The sequence below is a fragment of the Nyctibius grandis genome, chromosome 10, assembly GCF_013368605.1.
Source record: "Nyctibius grandis isolate bNycGra1 chromosome 10, bNycGra1.pri, whole genome shotgun sequence".
Lineage (NCBI taxonomy): Eukaryota > Metazoa > Chordata > Aves > Nyctibiiformes > Nyctibiidae > Nyctibius > Nyctibius grandis.
In genome coordinates this window covers 25,564,850-25,578,193 of record NC_090667.1, presented here as the reverse complement: position 1 = coordinate 25,578,193, position 13,344 = coordinate 25,564,850, and the positions used below count along the sequence as shown (strand labels likewise).

At 35.9% G+C, this 13,344-nt stretch overlaps 1 protein-coding gene across 1 annotated transcript in view; it reads left to right on the top strand.

The window, feature by feature from the left end:
- Positions 1–13,344, top strand: part of CFAP20DC (CFAP20 domain containing) — a 73,331-nt gene that overhangs the window by 45,126 nt on the left and 14,861 nt on the right. Inside the window, exons 15-16 of the mRNA XM_068409502.1 lie at positions 1,213–1,416; positions 7,515–7,576. Coding sequence (XP_068265603.1) covers positions 1,213–1,416; positions 7,515–7,576 — 266 coding nt within the window. The remainder of the gene's footprint in view (positions 1–1,212; positions 1,417–7,514; positions 7,577–13,344) is intronic.

Here is a 13,344-nt window from a genome sequence, read left to right as displayed (position 1 = left end):
CCAGTGTGTAGTGTCTTCTGGTGGTAAGGTGACTTTTATACCCCCAGAAGACATGCTGAAACATTACACACTGCATTTCATAGCAGGAAAAGCTAGCAATGTACATACCCCTAGTAGTGCTGACTTGTGTGTGTTCTTCAGGTCTTCAGTCACCCTGTACCTCCCCACAGCAAAACAGACTGTGAGATTGCCCCTTCTGCCAGGTACCTGATAAAGTCCTGGTCTAAAAGCCCCTTTCTCTTCACTAGAATCAAAGCACTGTCCCTCTTTGGGATAGTGTTACATAGTGTCTTGCAGCTAACTGGACATATTCTAGTGATTTAAATCCTCTGAAGTCCTGGTCACTACTTGGATTCACTTTTCAAGCAGAAATGCTTTGCAATTCCATTGAGGCCTCTAGTTTTGGTCCTGAAGTATTAGACCTATTCCTTTGTGAAACAGCAATCTATGCGGACCCTTTAAAAAAAGGGAAGTTTTTCTTTAAGAAGTAGTTCTTTGAACAAAGATGATGCCACAGCAGGTTGGGTGAACTTAAACAGCCTTATTGTGAGGTTTCGTGTGAGGTATATGTACAAACTGCAAAATAGTTGATACATGTTTTTAGCTTTTGGCCTGTGGATCAAGTTTGATATAACAACTAGAGTTACATTAACAATTCAACCTATGAGTATAAAGAAAAATGAAAATAACTTATGTTTATTTTAAAATGTATATGCTAGCAAGTTACCAAAATAACTTGTAAAATTTAGTGCTGACACATGTAGCTTTCCAGAGAAATTTTATGCTGTGCTTGACAAATAACTAAATGTTATGTTGATGGTGTTTATAAAATAAACCCAATCACGTAGTTATCATAGTATCAAGATTTGCATTTAATGCTTAAGCAAAGCAATTTTAGCTGCTGGATTTTTGAACTTCTGAAAGCCTGCTTTTATCTTCTGTTTTTAATTGCAGTGTAACAGCAACTTCACCAAACACCCTGGATTCAAACTGCATTCCATAACAGTGTTTGTGTTCTTCTTCCTTCCTGTAATTATGTGTAAATATGATTGATCTTCATAGCTGAACAGAAATCTGTTAACTAATCTTTTCTAGTAAACATTTTGTTTCTCTTTTAGTATTGTAGCTTCTTGAAGATTCCCCAAGAGATTCTCCAAGGTATCTGTTCCATGATCCTGTCTATATAGTTGACTTTTCCATTTTATTTCACAGGAGTATGACTGTAACAACTACCAGTCAAATAGACTGAGTTCATCTGAACTACAGATGCTGGCTAGCATGAAGAGACAACAAAATGAAGAATTAAGGGATACTGAGATCTCACATGGGCTGAGCGCATCCCAGATAGACAACTGCAATGTTACCATAAGTATGAGCAGTGATGATACAGCAACCTGGAATTCTTATTTCCCACCAGTAAGTCTAAACCCACAGTATTTTCTCTATAGTTTCTATCAGTTCTGAGACTCGGGGGTCTTGAATATTAAAATTGCTTTGAGTAGCTTTGAAATTTAAGGTATCATTACCAAACATTTTTCGAACTTACAGAGTAAAACACACAACCAAAATACATGCACTTCCAGCAGATTCTGTAGTACCACCATGAACAAAGAGCAAATCTATTATATATATTCCTTCCTAGAATCCTGAATAATCATGTAGGCTGTACAGCTTGTCACAATAGTGGCTGACAACCTGCAGGTGTGTGATATAGTACTTAAAAATAGTTCCAGAATGAATGAAACCCAGATATACCAGTCAGCAACTGCATTACAGTGTAAGTAATGGAAAATAATTGCTTCTACAATGATAAAGCCTCATTACTGAAAAGCTAACTGTTTAAAGGGCTGAAGCAGAAGAATAGCAGTAAAAATCTGCAGCAGTTCTGAGCACTTAGTATGAGATCCTTCTGTATTTTACACCTTGTATCATTATTTGTCCTGGTACAAAGTGGTACAAAATCACACACAGCTGCACAATGTGACAGAGTACTGTTATAAGAAGCAGAGGAGTATTTGTTACAGTCCACTGAAGAGTACTGAATGTATGAAATCACAGAATAACATTTCAGGAACTGTATAAAGCTACTTGCAGGAGCTGCTGTAAAACTAGATAACCTCATACTCCATTTATGTCTCAGCAACATAGTTCTTGCTTTATTATAGGTGAAACAATACTAAACAATGAATGTGGCTTAAGTAAAGCACACAACACAACTTTCAGAGGCAGATCCCATGTTAGAAGAGTAAAGACTGCTGTGTTGTCCCAATATAAACTATTGTGGGGCAAATGCTCTAAAGTGTTGGGTGCAAATTATCTCCAGGGTTCTATAGAGATAGAGGCCTGTAGTAGCAATCTTCCATAGTGAATAATTAACACAGCATTGGAACTTTGTAGTACACTGGTAAATGAAGGTTTCAAATGAGAAGAGATCTATCAATAAGTGGGTAATTAAGACAAATAAGAACCTGGTTTACAGAGCAATAATTTTGCAGGATATCAGAGAAACATTAGTTGGTTTTAACTATTTGGGTGACATCAACATTACACTTCTAGTTGATTTCATCATATTTCCAATGTGTTTTCTCCATACTCACTAAATATACTTAAACATGGTGTAAATCTGCAAGACTGGACAAATGGAACTCAAATAAAGAGAATAACAGTCTCATTAATTTTTGAGTAGTTTAATTATAAGGAAATTGATAAGAATATTTAGACATGTCAAGTTTGGTAATTACAAATTACATGACTAAACAAAAACTTTTAAAGTAAAGTGTACTGCTCCAGTATTCAGTGAAGCACAATGTGATTGCAAAGGCAGTTCTTGGATCTTACTGCCTTCATCAGCTTCTGCAGCTTCAGACTAATACCATCAGTCTAAAAAAATGTTTAGATTATCATAGGTGAGGCATTTAAATTGTAATTTAATATAGTTGTAGTTTTTCATAATAGTTCTTTGTGGCCATCTGTCTTTGAGGAATAGTTTTTCAAATTTCATTCAGTTGCCTGAAGTGTTGGTGTGTCTTACATGCAGCCTTGTCAGGTTTGGTAGGCTTGGAAGTTTTAAGATTTAATGGCAAGAACCTCATTTCTGGAAGACATAATTTAGAAAGCAAACCTAATCTTTCTCAGATAAGGACTAACTACTTCGTCCCTCGCTACAGCAAAGACTGCTGAAATTCAGCTTCCGCAGTCCTCCCTGCCCATATACCTCTGCCTTAACGCAAAGAGACTCTCTGTACCAGGACACTGTCGGTTAGTCCACAGTATCTGCTGCTTCACTTCATGTTCTCCTTTCTGAGACAGCTGCCACGGCACCAGCTATTCATAGATGTGGTACAAGTTTTTGCAGTGTGGACTTGTGTGTTTAACACTGCTTGATGTAATTCTGTTCCAACATTTAGAAAAATGCAGCGTATTCATGTGAAGGTGATAATTCATTTTCTAGACTTTAGTATCTAAGACGGTTATAAACAACATTTATTGGGGAAGGTGATTATAATCACCCAAAGTTGTTTTAACACAGAAGCTTTTAAAAGAGTAGCTGGGGGCATTTTTGCTATGCTGGCGTTAATTTTTAGTATATTTTGCTATGCTTACGACATTTCAGAAGACTTTGAGAGCAGTGATGCTCTGCCAGTATTGAAATGGGTAGCTGAAATGCAAAAGTTCATGTAGGCCACTTAGTCTGATATCGCTGTGAAAACAGTGAAAAATCCAGCATGGGATTCAGTTAAGAGAGATTTAAAGGGTGGTAATATGGTTAATGGTAGTCAGGATCATTTTATAGAAAACGTATCCTGTTCAAAATATCTAATTTTATTGATAAGGTTCCAACTGATAAAGGAATTACTTAAATATAACATGCTAAGACCATTGTACATATTTGTTTAAAAATGAGCAGCATACAATATTGATAAAGCACACCTTGAATGAATTTAGAACTGGTCAACTAACAAATATCAAAAGCAGTCAGCAGGGAATTATTTGTGAATAGAATATATTCACAATTATTTGTGAATAGAATATATTCCCCCTTCATGGTTCATACAGTTCTAGATCTGATGTTGTTCAGTGTTTTTTATTGGTGATCTACAATTTAATAGCCTGTGATATACATATGATCATCTTCCCTCTGGCTTTCAAATCTATAAATCTGTCAGATAATTTCATATAGCTGTTGCCAGTGAATCCCCACACATAGCATTCACATGTGCAGTAAATGTGTTACTGTATGCACAGGTAGTCTGCATAACTGAGATCAAAATACAGCCGAGTTGGAGTGATTAGAACATGTTCAAATGTTGCTCCTCCTGGATTTCAGTCTTCTGCCGTGCATGGTCTTGCTGTAAGACCTAAAATGAGTAAAGTCATCATTTCTTCAGCTTCCAGTTTTTACCAAGAAGTGTATATTTATTCCTTATATATATAATGTAAAAAATGTGTAGAATAAAAGCAAATTTGTTTTTACATCACTGATCTTTAGTACCACCATCATTTGAGTTGAGTCAAGAGAATTTGCAAAGGATCAATCCCTCCAAAATCAGATGTACAAACTGCAGAAAAGTTTATATATATCTGTAGCCATCTTCCAGTTGCGTAGGCAAATGGTTTTAGCAGTGCAGTACATAGAAAAGAAGTAGAAATAATCCTCATATTGTAGTTTGAGAAATTAAGGACAGCTTGAAATTCTTGTCATGATTAAACTTTCATGCTTACATGTCTTTCCAGGTTGTATCTTTCTGATTATTTAAATCGGTAGTATCTATTGCTTTCTCTTATGTTCTTCAAAGATAAGCAAGAAGTATTTTTATTCCAAATTTTTGTTCATTTTATAACATTTTTGTCCCTCAGTGGAATCTATGGCAACAGCACCACCAGAAGGCAGCTTTTGTGTATCTTTCCTTTTTAAATACCTATGATGCTTTGCAAGGCAGGGCAGGTTATAATCATATTAGATAGTGAACTCATGTATCAAAGTAATATTTTATATATAAAACACATTTTAGGGAGTTTATTTTTTTATCACTTGCAATTGTTAGTCTGATTTCCAGATTCATTGAAAATTCTCATGTTGCTGACTAATGAATCTAAGAAACCCTTCTGAATGTAAAGGCATGTAGATCAATCATATTGCTAAGCTGCAACTAGAACAGATGTCCTTAAACGACTATAAAACAGATATACTAAAACTGTATTTTATATCCTATGATAGTTTACCAAGAACTGAATATATGCTGTCAGGAGAAATCGTTGAAATGTAAGTTGTTTAGCAGCTGCTGTAAACTATGACAGTCAAAACGAAATGAAATAATACATTACCCAGCATAGCTATGAGTTATAAATATGAAAAACTTCTATTTTTAAATGGATTTACTTCAAAGAAGAATTATAAACCCTTGTAAAATGTGTGTGGGGCACAGTTCTAAATCAATATGTGTATGTAGGACTAAATATTTTAAAGACTTTATTTGACTGTGTCTTACTTGAATGTTTTCTTAAATCTTAAGATCTATGAAATTCCATGTTAGCTTTGCAACAATATGCAAGACACAGTTCTATACATTGCAGAGTATAATATGAAGTTTATACCCACACATATACACATTATCCAAGAAAATTTTCAAAGCTTACAAAATATTTCTGCTTAAGTGCCTTGCTTTATTCTAGAGAACCAGTAAGACCTTCCTGCCCTGTAAGGGAATTCAGCTTCTTGGATAGCTGTTTCCACACTTCAGATACCGCTTCAGATATAACACAAATATTCTGGAGAAAGATCTTATATAAGAGAATTCAGGATATCTTATTGCATATCGTCCCTGACTCTCAGTCAGAAATGCAAAGGAGAAGGAAGATTCTCCTGGATTGCTCATTGGTACATCCTAGAAGCTTGTGGTGGTATAATGCTCCATTAGCAGACTCCAAAATATATTCTCACCTCTAAGACTTGTCTTTTGACTAAAGAGTACTCACAGACAAGAAAGACTGCTTGTTCCCCAAGCAACTTCCTAAATATAAATTCAGTCACATAAGCCTTGATCTGCAAAATATTTGAAAGAGTGCTTCCAGGTTCATTCCTAATTTGTGGAAGGTCTTCTGGCCTCCTTTGTGATGTTTCAGAAAAGAAAGCCACTTAAAACAAAAATGGTCTGGCAGAACTGAAGTCTGACAGACAAGAGGAGTGATATTTAAACCCAGAATTATTCCAACTGAGAGCTCAGTTTGACAACCCCTGGAGGGATCTGTTCACATCAAGTCAAATTGCAAAACTGAGGCAGGCTATTCTTTACTATGAAATGAGACTAAAAATTATTTAGACAGATATTCTGGTTCATAGACTGACTAATTCACTTTCTGTCTCGTCCTCAGTCTTCCACTAGCCGTCAGTTGGGAATTGCACTATCCACCACCAGTCAGTGACTCATATTTGGCAGTAATTAGGATGTCATTCATCCTGAACATATATTTTACAACATCCCTCCCCACTTCCTGAAACCATGAGAACATACTCATTTTTATATTGATTTCTGTAAAAAAAGCAATTGCTTCCATAATGCTTAGTATTTATTTTTAGCATTTCATGCACTAAATTGTACAAGTATTGTTAACGTATGCTTGTATTTTCACTTCTTTTGCATTTACTTCAGTGATTTGTTTAGAACTGCTGTGGGGTGTGTGACAATGGCAGAGAGAGTCTCTTCTGGAAGCACTACGTGTATATTGAGAGAAAATGTATTTCTGAATTTTAGAATTCTTGAATTTTTATACCAGTTTATGAATATTGATCTTTCTTGCAAATAACTGTTTTTAATGCTGTAAACCAAATGTAGTTTAAAACCTTTGGGGCACATTCTTACAATGGGTAGGTAAGATTTGAAAACTGTGGAAAATTATAATCTTTTGTATTAATATTCATGCAGTCCACTGTTAGCTGTTCACGAACAGCTTAATCCAAGTTTCAGATTGGCAGTGCCGTAGAGAAGCATGTGTGCTTCAGCAAACTTCATTTGGGACTGCTAAGATTACTGTTAATGGTTGTTTTGAGGAGAGAGGAACCATGCCTGCTAGCCCTATTAGCTCTGCCTCAGTGTTGTCTAGTCTTAAGAAAAGTTGGTTCTGCACAGATCCTACTAAGAGTCACTGCACCATGCTTCCTATACACGTACAGTCCAGACATTTCTATCAGACAAGACTTTGCCACCCTTCCCTCTCTGACATTTCCTGACTCTGTCCCAACACTCTCACAGGCAATAGAGAAATGACCGTGTGGTCGACTCCTTAACTCATATGTGTTTCCACTCAGACAAGAATCATCTGTTAAGTTGTACTTTTACACAGTTAGGATCTGAATTTCCCTTTTAAATTTCACAGATAAGAAAAAAAGACTGTAAAATTCTAATATCAGAAGTTGCAAATGTGTATGCACATAAAAGATCTCTTACATACTTCTAAACATTCTGAAAGAATATTTGCAAAGTTATTTTCTCACCATTATTTTTTGTTTTCCATAGCCCGTCAGTCAGGAGCATCACTATCAGAAAGAAATGAGCCCACTTTCTCCTTCTAACCCACGGTAAGATTCCATTTATAGCCCAGGCAGTAAGGATTCAGTTAGTGTTCTGAATATTAAATGTGACATTCTTTGATTTAATCTTAAATCTCTTTTCAATTGAAACCTCCTCTCAGAGGGCTTTACTATTTCTCATTTTAGTCATTGTCTGCACAATGTTTGCGTTGTCCTGGAATGCAGAACTGAATTCTACATGTTTGGGATGTACCACTGTGTATTTAAAGTAACTAACACAGGCCTTGCTCCTACACCTGCTTTGATGCATGATTCAGCAAGCCTTCTTCATCTGACGTACATACGCTCTCACTCATTTCTTCCTCCCTCTCTCCCTCTCTGTTTTGAAGGCTTAGAACTAGAATTCTGTACGTGACTGTAGGTGTCAGGGAATCCATTTGTTACAAAAGATTTTAATGTTACTTATTTAGACAGGTTTTTTTCAATAGATAGCCCAGTCAGGAGAGGGTGTTACAGTGCTGTGGGATGGTTCTAGGGGATCCTGTCTACAACATATTTTGCCTGTCAAGTTTTTAGCTTTATCTGTTTTGTTTGGAATCAGCAACAAAATCCCTGTGACTTTAATATAAGGTGAAATGGGGATTTGAAGACAAGGGGAGAGGGTGACTAGGGAGAAATAATCCAATTGAGACAATAAAAATTAATTGTCCAGCTTCAGAACTGCCTTTTATCTGTGAAACACCAACATCACTGTCAATTTTTAACAGCCTGAACAAGAGGTGTACTTATTTTAAAAAGTAGTCCTGGTTCGCTTTGACTTGGTGTGATTAATGTTGATTTTGCCTGTCCAAGTTTTAACTGTGCAATGTATGTGTGTTAGGAGGGATAGGAGGAGAGGACATTTCAGATACAGCTTCTTTATCTTTTATCAACAGTCTAAAATGTTTTATGATAACGCACTGCCAGTCAGTTGTGCAGGATAATATGCATTTCTCCTCACACAGATGTTTTCAGTCACTTGTCTCACTTGCCATCCATGTTTTTATTATCTTCTGGTTTGATTTTATGAAGTGAACACTATGAAACTTACTGTGCAAGTTCACACAGATGCATCAGTTATTGCAACATGCAGCCATATGTTTCTTAGTGTGCTCAATATATTACTGGAGTTAAAATATAATCCTGGATTCCTGTTCCTTTTCATATGTAAAACAAAGTGCTCATATTGGTTGAAAAAAACTCTCTGCCTTGGGTGCTGGTTATCAAAGGAACTGTCTCTGTCCTTATGAATTGTTACAATGTCTGAAGTGGATGGAGACACTTGACTGTAGTCCACAGCGTGAGATATCAGGTACCTTGTGACTGACGCTTTGTCAAGGACTCTTTATTCCAGAGATTATTTCATAATTCTGAGGCATTAGAATTGCCTATATTTTAGTGCAAGCTACATTGTTTGTCTTCTTTTTGCCCATACATTGGTTGAGTCAGGTTTTATTAAGTTATTTTTATGCATGTACTAAAGCAATTTGGTACTCAGTACATTTTATGTACTGAAAAACAGAATAAACACAGTTATCTGTAAAAATAAAGCATTTCATCATATCAAGTTAATATGATCAACAATGAAAACTTCTATTTCCATACAATAAAATTTAAAACAAAAGAGTATAAATTATGATTTAGTTCTTATGCTATTTTAATCCAGTACACACAGTAGACTTAAATTGCTCTAGAAGTCACTTTCGAGAAATGCCGGCAAAGTATTCTTAAAATACCTGACTTGCAAGTGCCTCATAAATTCAGTAGCCCTTGCGAACTGCCAGAAAATCATTATTGGGCTGTAAATACAGAAGATGACAAAATTATGGGGTCAGTTTGCATCATGATATAAAAACTGGAGATTATGTGACTTGAATACCATTATTCACATCATCACCGTTCATTTATAATGGAAAACTCCGCAATGTTTTTCACAGAGGGTGTGTACCTAAATAAGAAGGAGATAAAATTAACGGTAATTCTATAACTTAGTTCCTAAACTGTTTTTAAAGCCAATTTTAACAAGTAATGTATGAGCAACTGGACAATGTCTAAAATCTTTGCAAGCCTACTGTAGCTATGTAGGGGAACACACAGAATATTTGAAAAATTTATATATCCTATGTAGATGAGTGGGTATAAGTGCCATGGGATGAAGATAGTTACATGATGCACTTACTGAAACAACAAATAGTTGGTTGTAAAGAGTGATAAAGAATTTTACAGGTCTCAAGTAACTTTAAAAAGTGTAGTAGTGATATTTTCTGGGAAATGAAAAGAGAGCAATGTGGAAGCTATTGTCCAGTAAATGTAGCTTCTGTCCATAAGAAGATAAAAGAACAAGCCAGGAAAGAAAGCACCTGTGAAGTTAATGGAATGCAGTCAATAAAAAGACCCAGCTAGACTCATTTTCCACCGGTTCCACTGGGTAAAGGTCATAAGTCTGCCAAGAATATTGCTACTGCAATACAAATCACCTCCACATCATGCTGCTTTGCAAGGCATAGAACCAGTTAATGAAAGGAGACAGGCTGACTGCAGAGGCTACAGAGCCACATGAGCAAGATGATGTGCGGTGTTTCAAGCCTTAGCTGTGCAGTTCCCACTGACTGATGTGCTGTATGGTCCTAGCTGAACTTCACAATTGCTTTCTTCTCTCCAAATAGAAAGCTGTTTGTAGCTAATATAGTAATCTATGTTACTTCTACCTCCAGCGCAGGGACTGGAAATTGCTATGTACCCTGCATCTACTTAGTAAGCATTTGTCATCCAAAATATTTGTCATAGAAGGTTTGGAAGTTTCATTAAAGGAAATGCTGAAAGTAAGTAAATATTCTAGAGGAATTTCAGCCATACTGAACTGCAAAATGTAGAGTTGCTCTCTGAAAAAGATCACTTGAGCCTAATTTTATTAATAGATTTTCTGAACTTCTACAGATGCGCTCCAGAAAATATATTTCTGATAAAAGCTGATTTTGCTGTCTTTGAGAGAGGTTTTTTTAATAAGTTGAAACCTATCTTTATAAGCATTGCCTCACCAGATCCTCTCTTGGCATCCTACTCAACTCTTCCCAAACTACCAAATAAAATTGTTCCCCTGAAGTTCAAAGAGCTGTTCTCCAGAAACCGCACTAAAGTAGGACACAAATATTTCAGCATTTCATTGGGTATCCTTTCACAAGAAGTGTATTTTACTTCAGTAATTTCATACAAAATGTAACCACACAAATTTTCAGTTAGGTTTTACCTAGACATTTAACTCTACATGTTAAAAAAAATGTATTCCTGTAGTGAATTGTGGGCACAGAGATTTGATGATAGTAAATGTCTGCCTGATTTGGACTATAGGTAAGAGTATAAGATCTGCACATAAAACACAGGCATCATTTTATGAGAAAGTCTATTAATCAGTGGTCGCAAACTAAAGAATCAAGCTGGTTTTCATTCACAAATGAAAATAATTGTTAAACTGAAGTTTAATTTGTTGTCCCTATTAGTGGCTGGTGGGTTTCATATGTTAACAGCTCTAAAATCAACAGCCTCCCCAAACTACTCTATCTATGTGGGGCTGACAGCTTTTCCAAGGGTGGTTGGAACCTGCAGAAATTAATTAGTATATCAATCAATGAAAATGATCTTTTGAAGTACTGTCTGTGCCTCTGCTGTGTGCTTGGTCAGGGTTACCCGCACAGAATTACCAGGAGTAAATAGAGCTGTACTCCCTTGTTAGCTCCACCTCTATCTCCTCTGCGCTGCTGGAAGCTCACACTTGCCAGGCTGGTATGTGAAAGTGTGTGGGTGCATGAGTATATAGTGTTCCCTGCCCAGTCAGCCCTATGTGCTGGAGTTCGCTTCACCTGATGGATGATCGTGACCCAATGTGGGGACAGGAGAGGAGTCTTAAACCTCCTTGCTGATACTGAGAGTCCATCTGCAGCTGATGATGTAGATTGTCAGCCCCGAAATTCCAGCAAGAATCTGAAGAAGCAATGAGATGTCATTTTATCAGTTTCCCATATACCCTTTCCAGTGTCTTGTTCTCCATGACACTCGGACCTGCATCCATGGAGATTATTATCGCCATAGGTTTTGCTGTGAAAAGTGAGTGTTACAGTTGCTCTGAAGTGGTAGGAGTCAGGACCGTCCTCAAGCCAGTCCAGTAAAATAAGCTAGATTTATCTGCTCTGTACATGCAAGTCAGCTGCTTCTTCAGTGGGATTTTTTGTATTTAAATTAGATGCCAGCAATTGTGAATAAAAAAGAAACCTCTTAAAACTAAGGAGCATACGAAGTCCCTAAAATTTTGAGGAAAACCAATGATTTTATGAAGTGTTTACTAAAATTGCTAAATAGAAATATGATGCAATTCAGGCCAGCATTTTGTCTAGATTTATGTTTTATCTATAAAAAGTGTCACCACTGTACTCTGGTTTAAGTCCTTCGTAGGTTTGCCACTTTTGGATGTGATATAAAGTTCCTTGTATCTATAATTGGCTGATAAGGGCCTGCAGTCTTTGACAAATGATTAATAGTCACTGACCTCACTTCACATGGGCTTGGTACGGGCTGACTAAAGCAAGCTGTCTTGTCATCGTAACCTACGTATGTTACATTAGACTGATCAGGATGTCATCATTCTTCTTTCCTCTATAAACAAAAACAAACAAACAAACAAACAAAACCTCAACAACAAAACAAAACCAACCTAAAAAAAGCTAATAACATTTTCTTCCTTTTTTTTTTTGGTAAAGGTATCTCCAGTTACGATAAATGTTAGATTCAAGATTTGTTGTCGCAAAAGAAATGTTTCATTGACATGGAGATTAACATGTTTGAGGAGGACAATAACTATAAACTTTTCAGAAAAAGTTGTAGGTTTTACCTTAAGAAAAAAAAAGGAGAACCCATATCCTTAATTACTACTTTATCAAACAATGTGATTTTCTTGTTTTTGTAATGACACGCATGCACAGTAGTTCAGATAATGAATCGTGAAATGGATAAAAATGTTTCTTTAACTACATACATTTTTAACTTCTTTTCAAACTTATTATTGGTAAAATTCTGGTATATTAGTTAAATATAACGAACACCTCTTTCTGTGCATAACTGACCACTCTATCAATTTTAGGAAGTAAATTATTTCTTTCACTTTCTTTAAAAGTTTCTGCTAGAGAAGTCTTTTTTTTTAGAACCTATTGTTGTCGTAAACATTGCCATTCTCATGGCACCTAAAATTTGCACACTATATCAATGATTCCAGCACAAAAACACATCCACTGCAAACTCAAGTATTAAATGTATGTTCAGCTTTGAGGCTACCATTCAAGTACTCTTATCCATCCCAGATGAAAACTAACATTCTAATAGCTGATGGATGTGGTGTTATACCATTGAGAGATTCAATAATATTAAACTCACCTACAAAGTGGTGCGGTAGGATTGTAGCTATAACATCTATTTGCACTACACCAGAACTTCTCCAACATGCATGCTGTGAAATTCAGACACAAAAGATCTTTGTCTCCTGTATTTCCAAGCAAAAGCTTAAATAGCAGAATAACTTAAGAAACAAATTTCAAGACTGAGTTTTGCAAACAAAGCAGCATATTTATTTTTATGATTCATTACAAGATCAAAGTCATACAACTCCATTACTTCTGCAAAACAGACAATATTACATTATGAAGTATTATAAAATTACACAACAGTTGTCAAAATAAGTGAACAAGAACAATGTATCACAAAATGTACTTTGGTTTTTCATTGTACTTCTT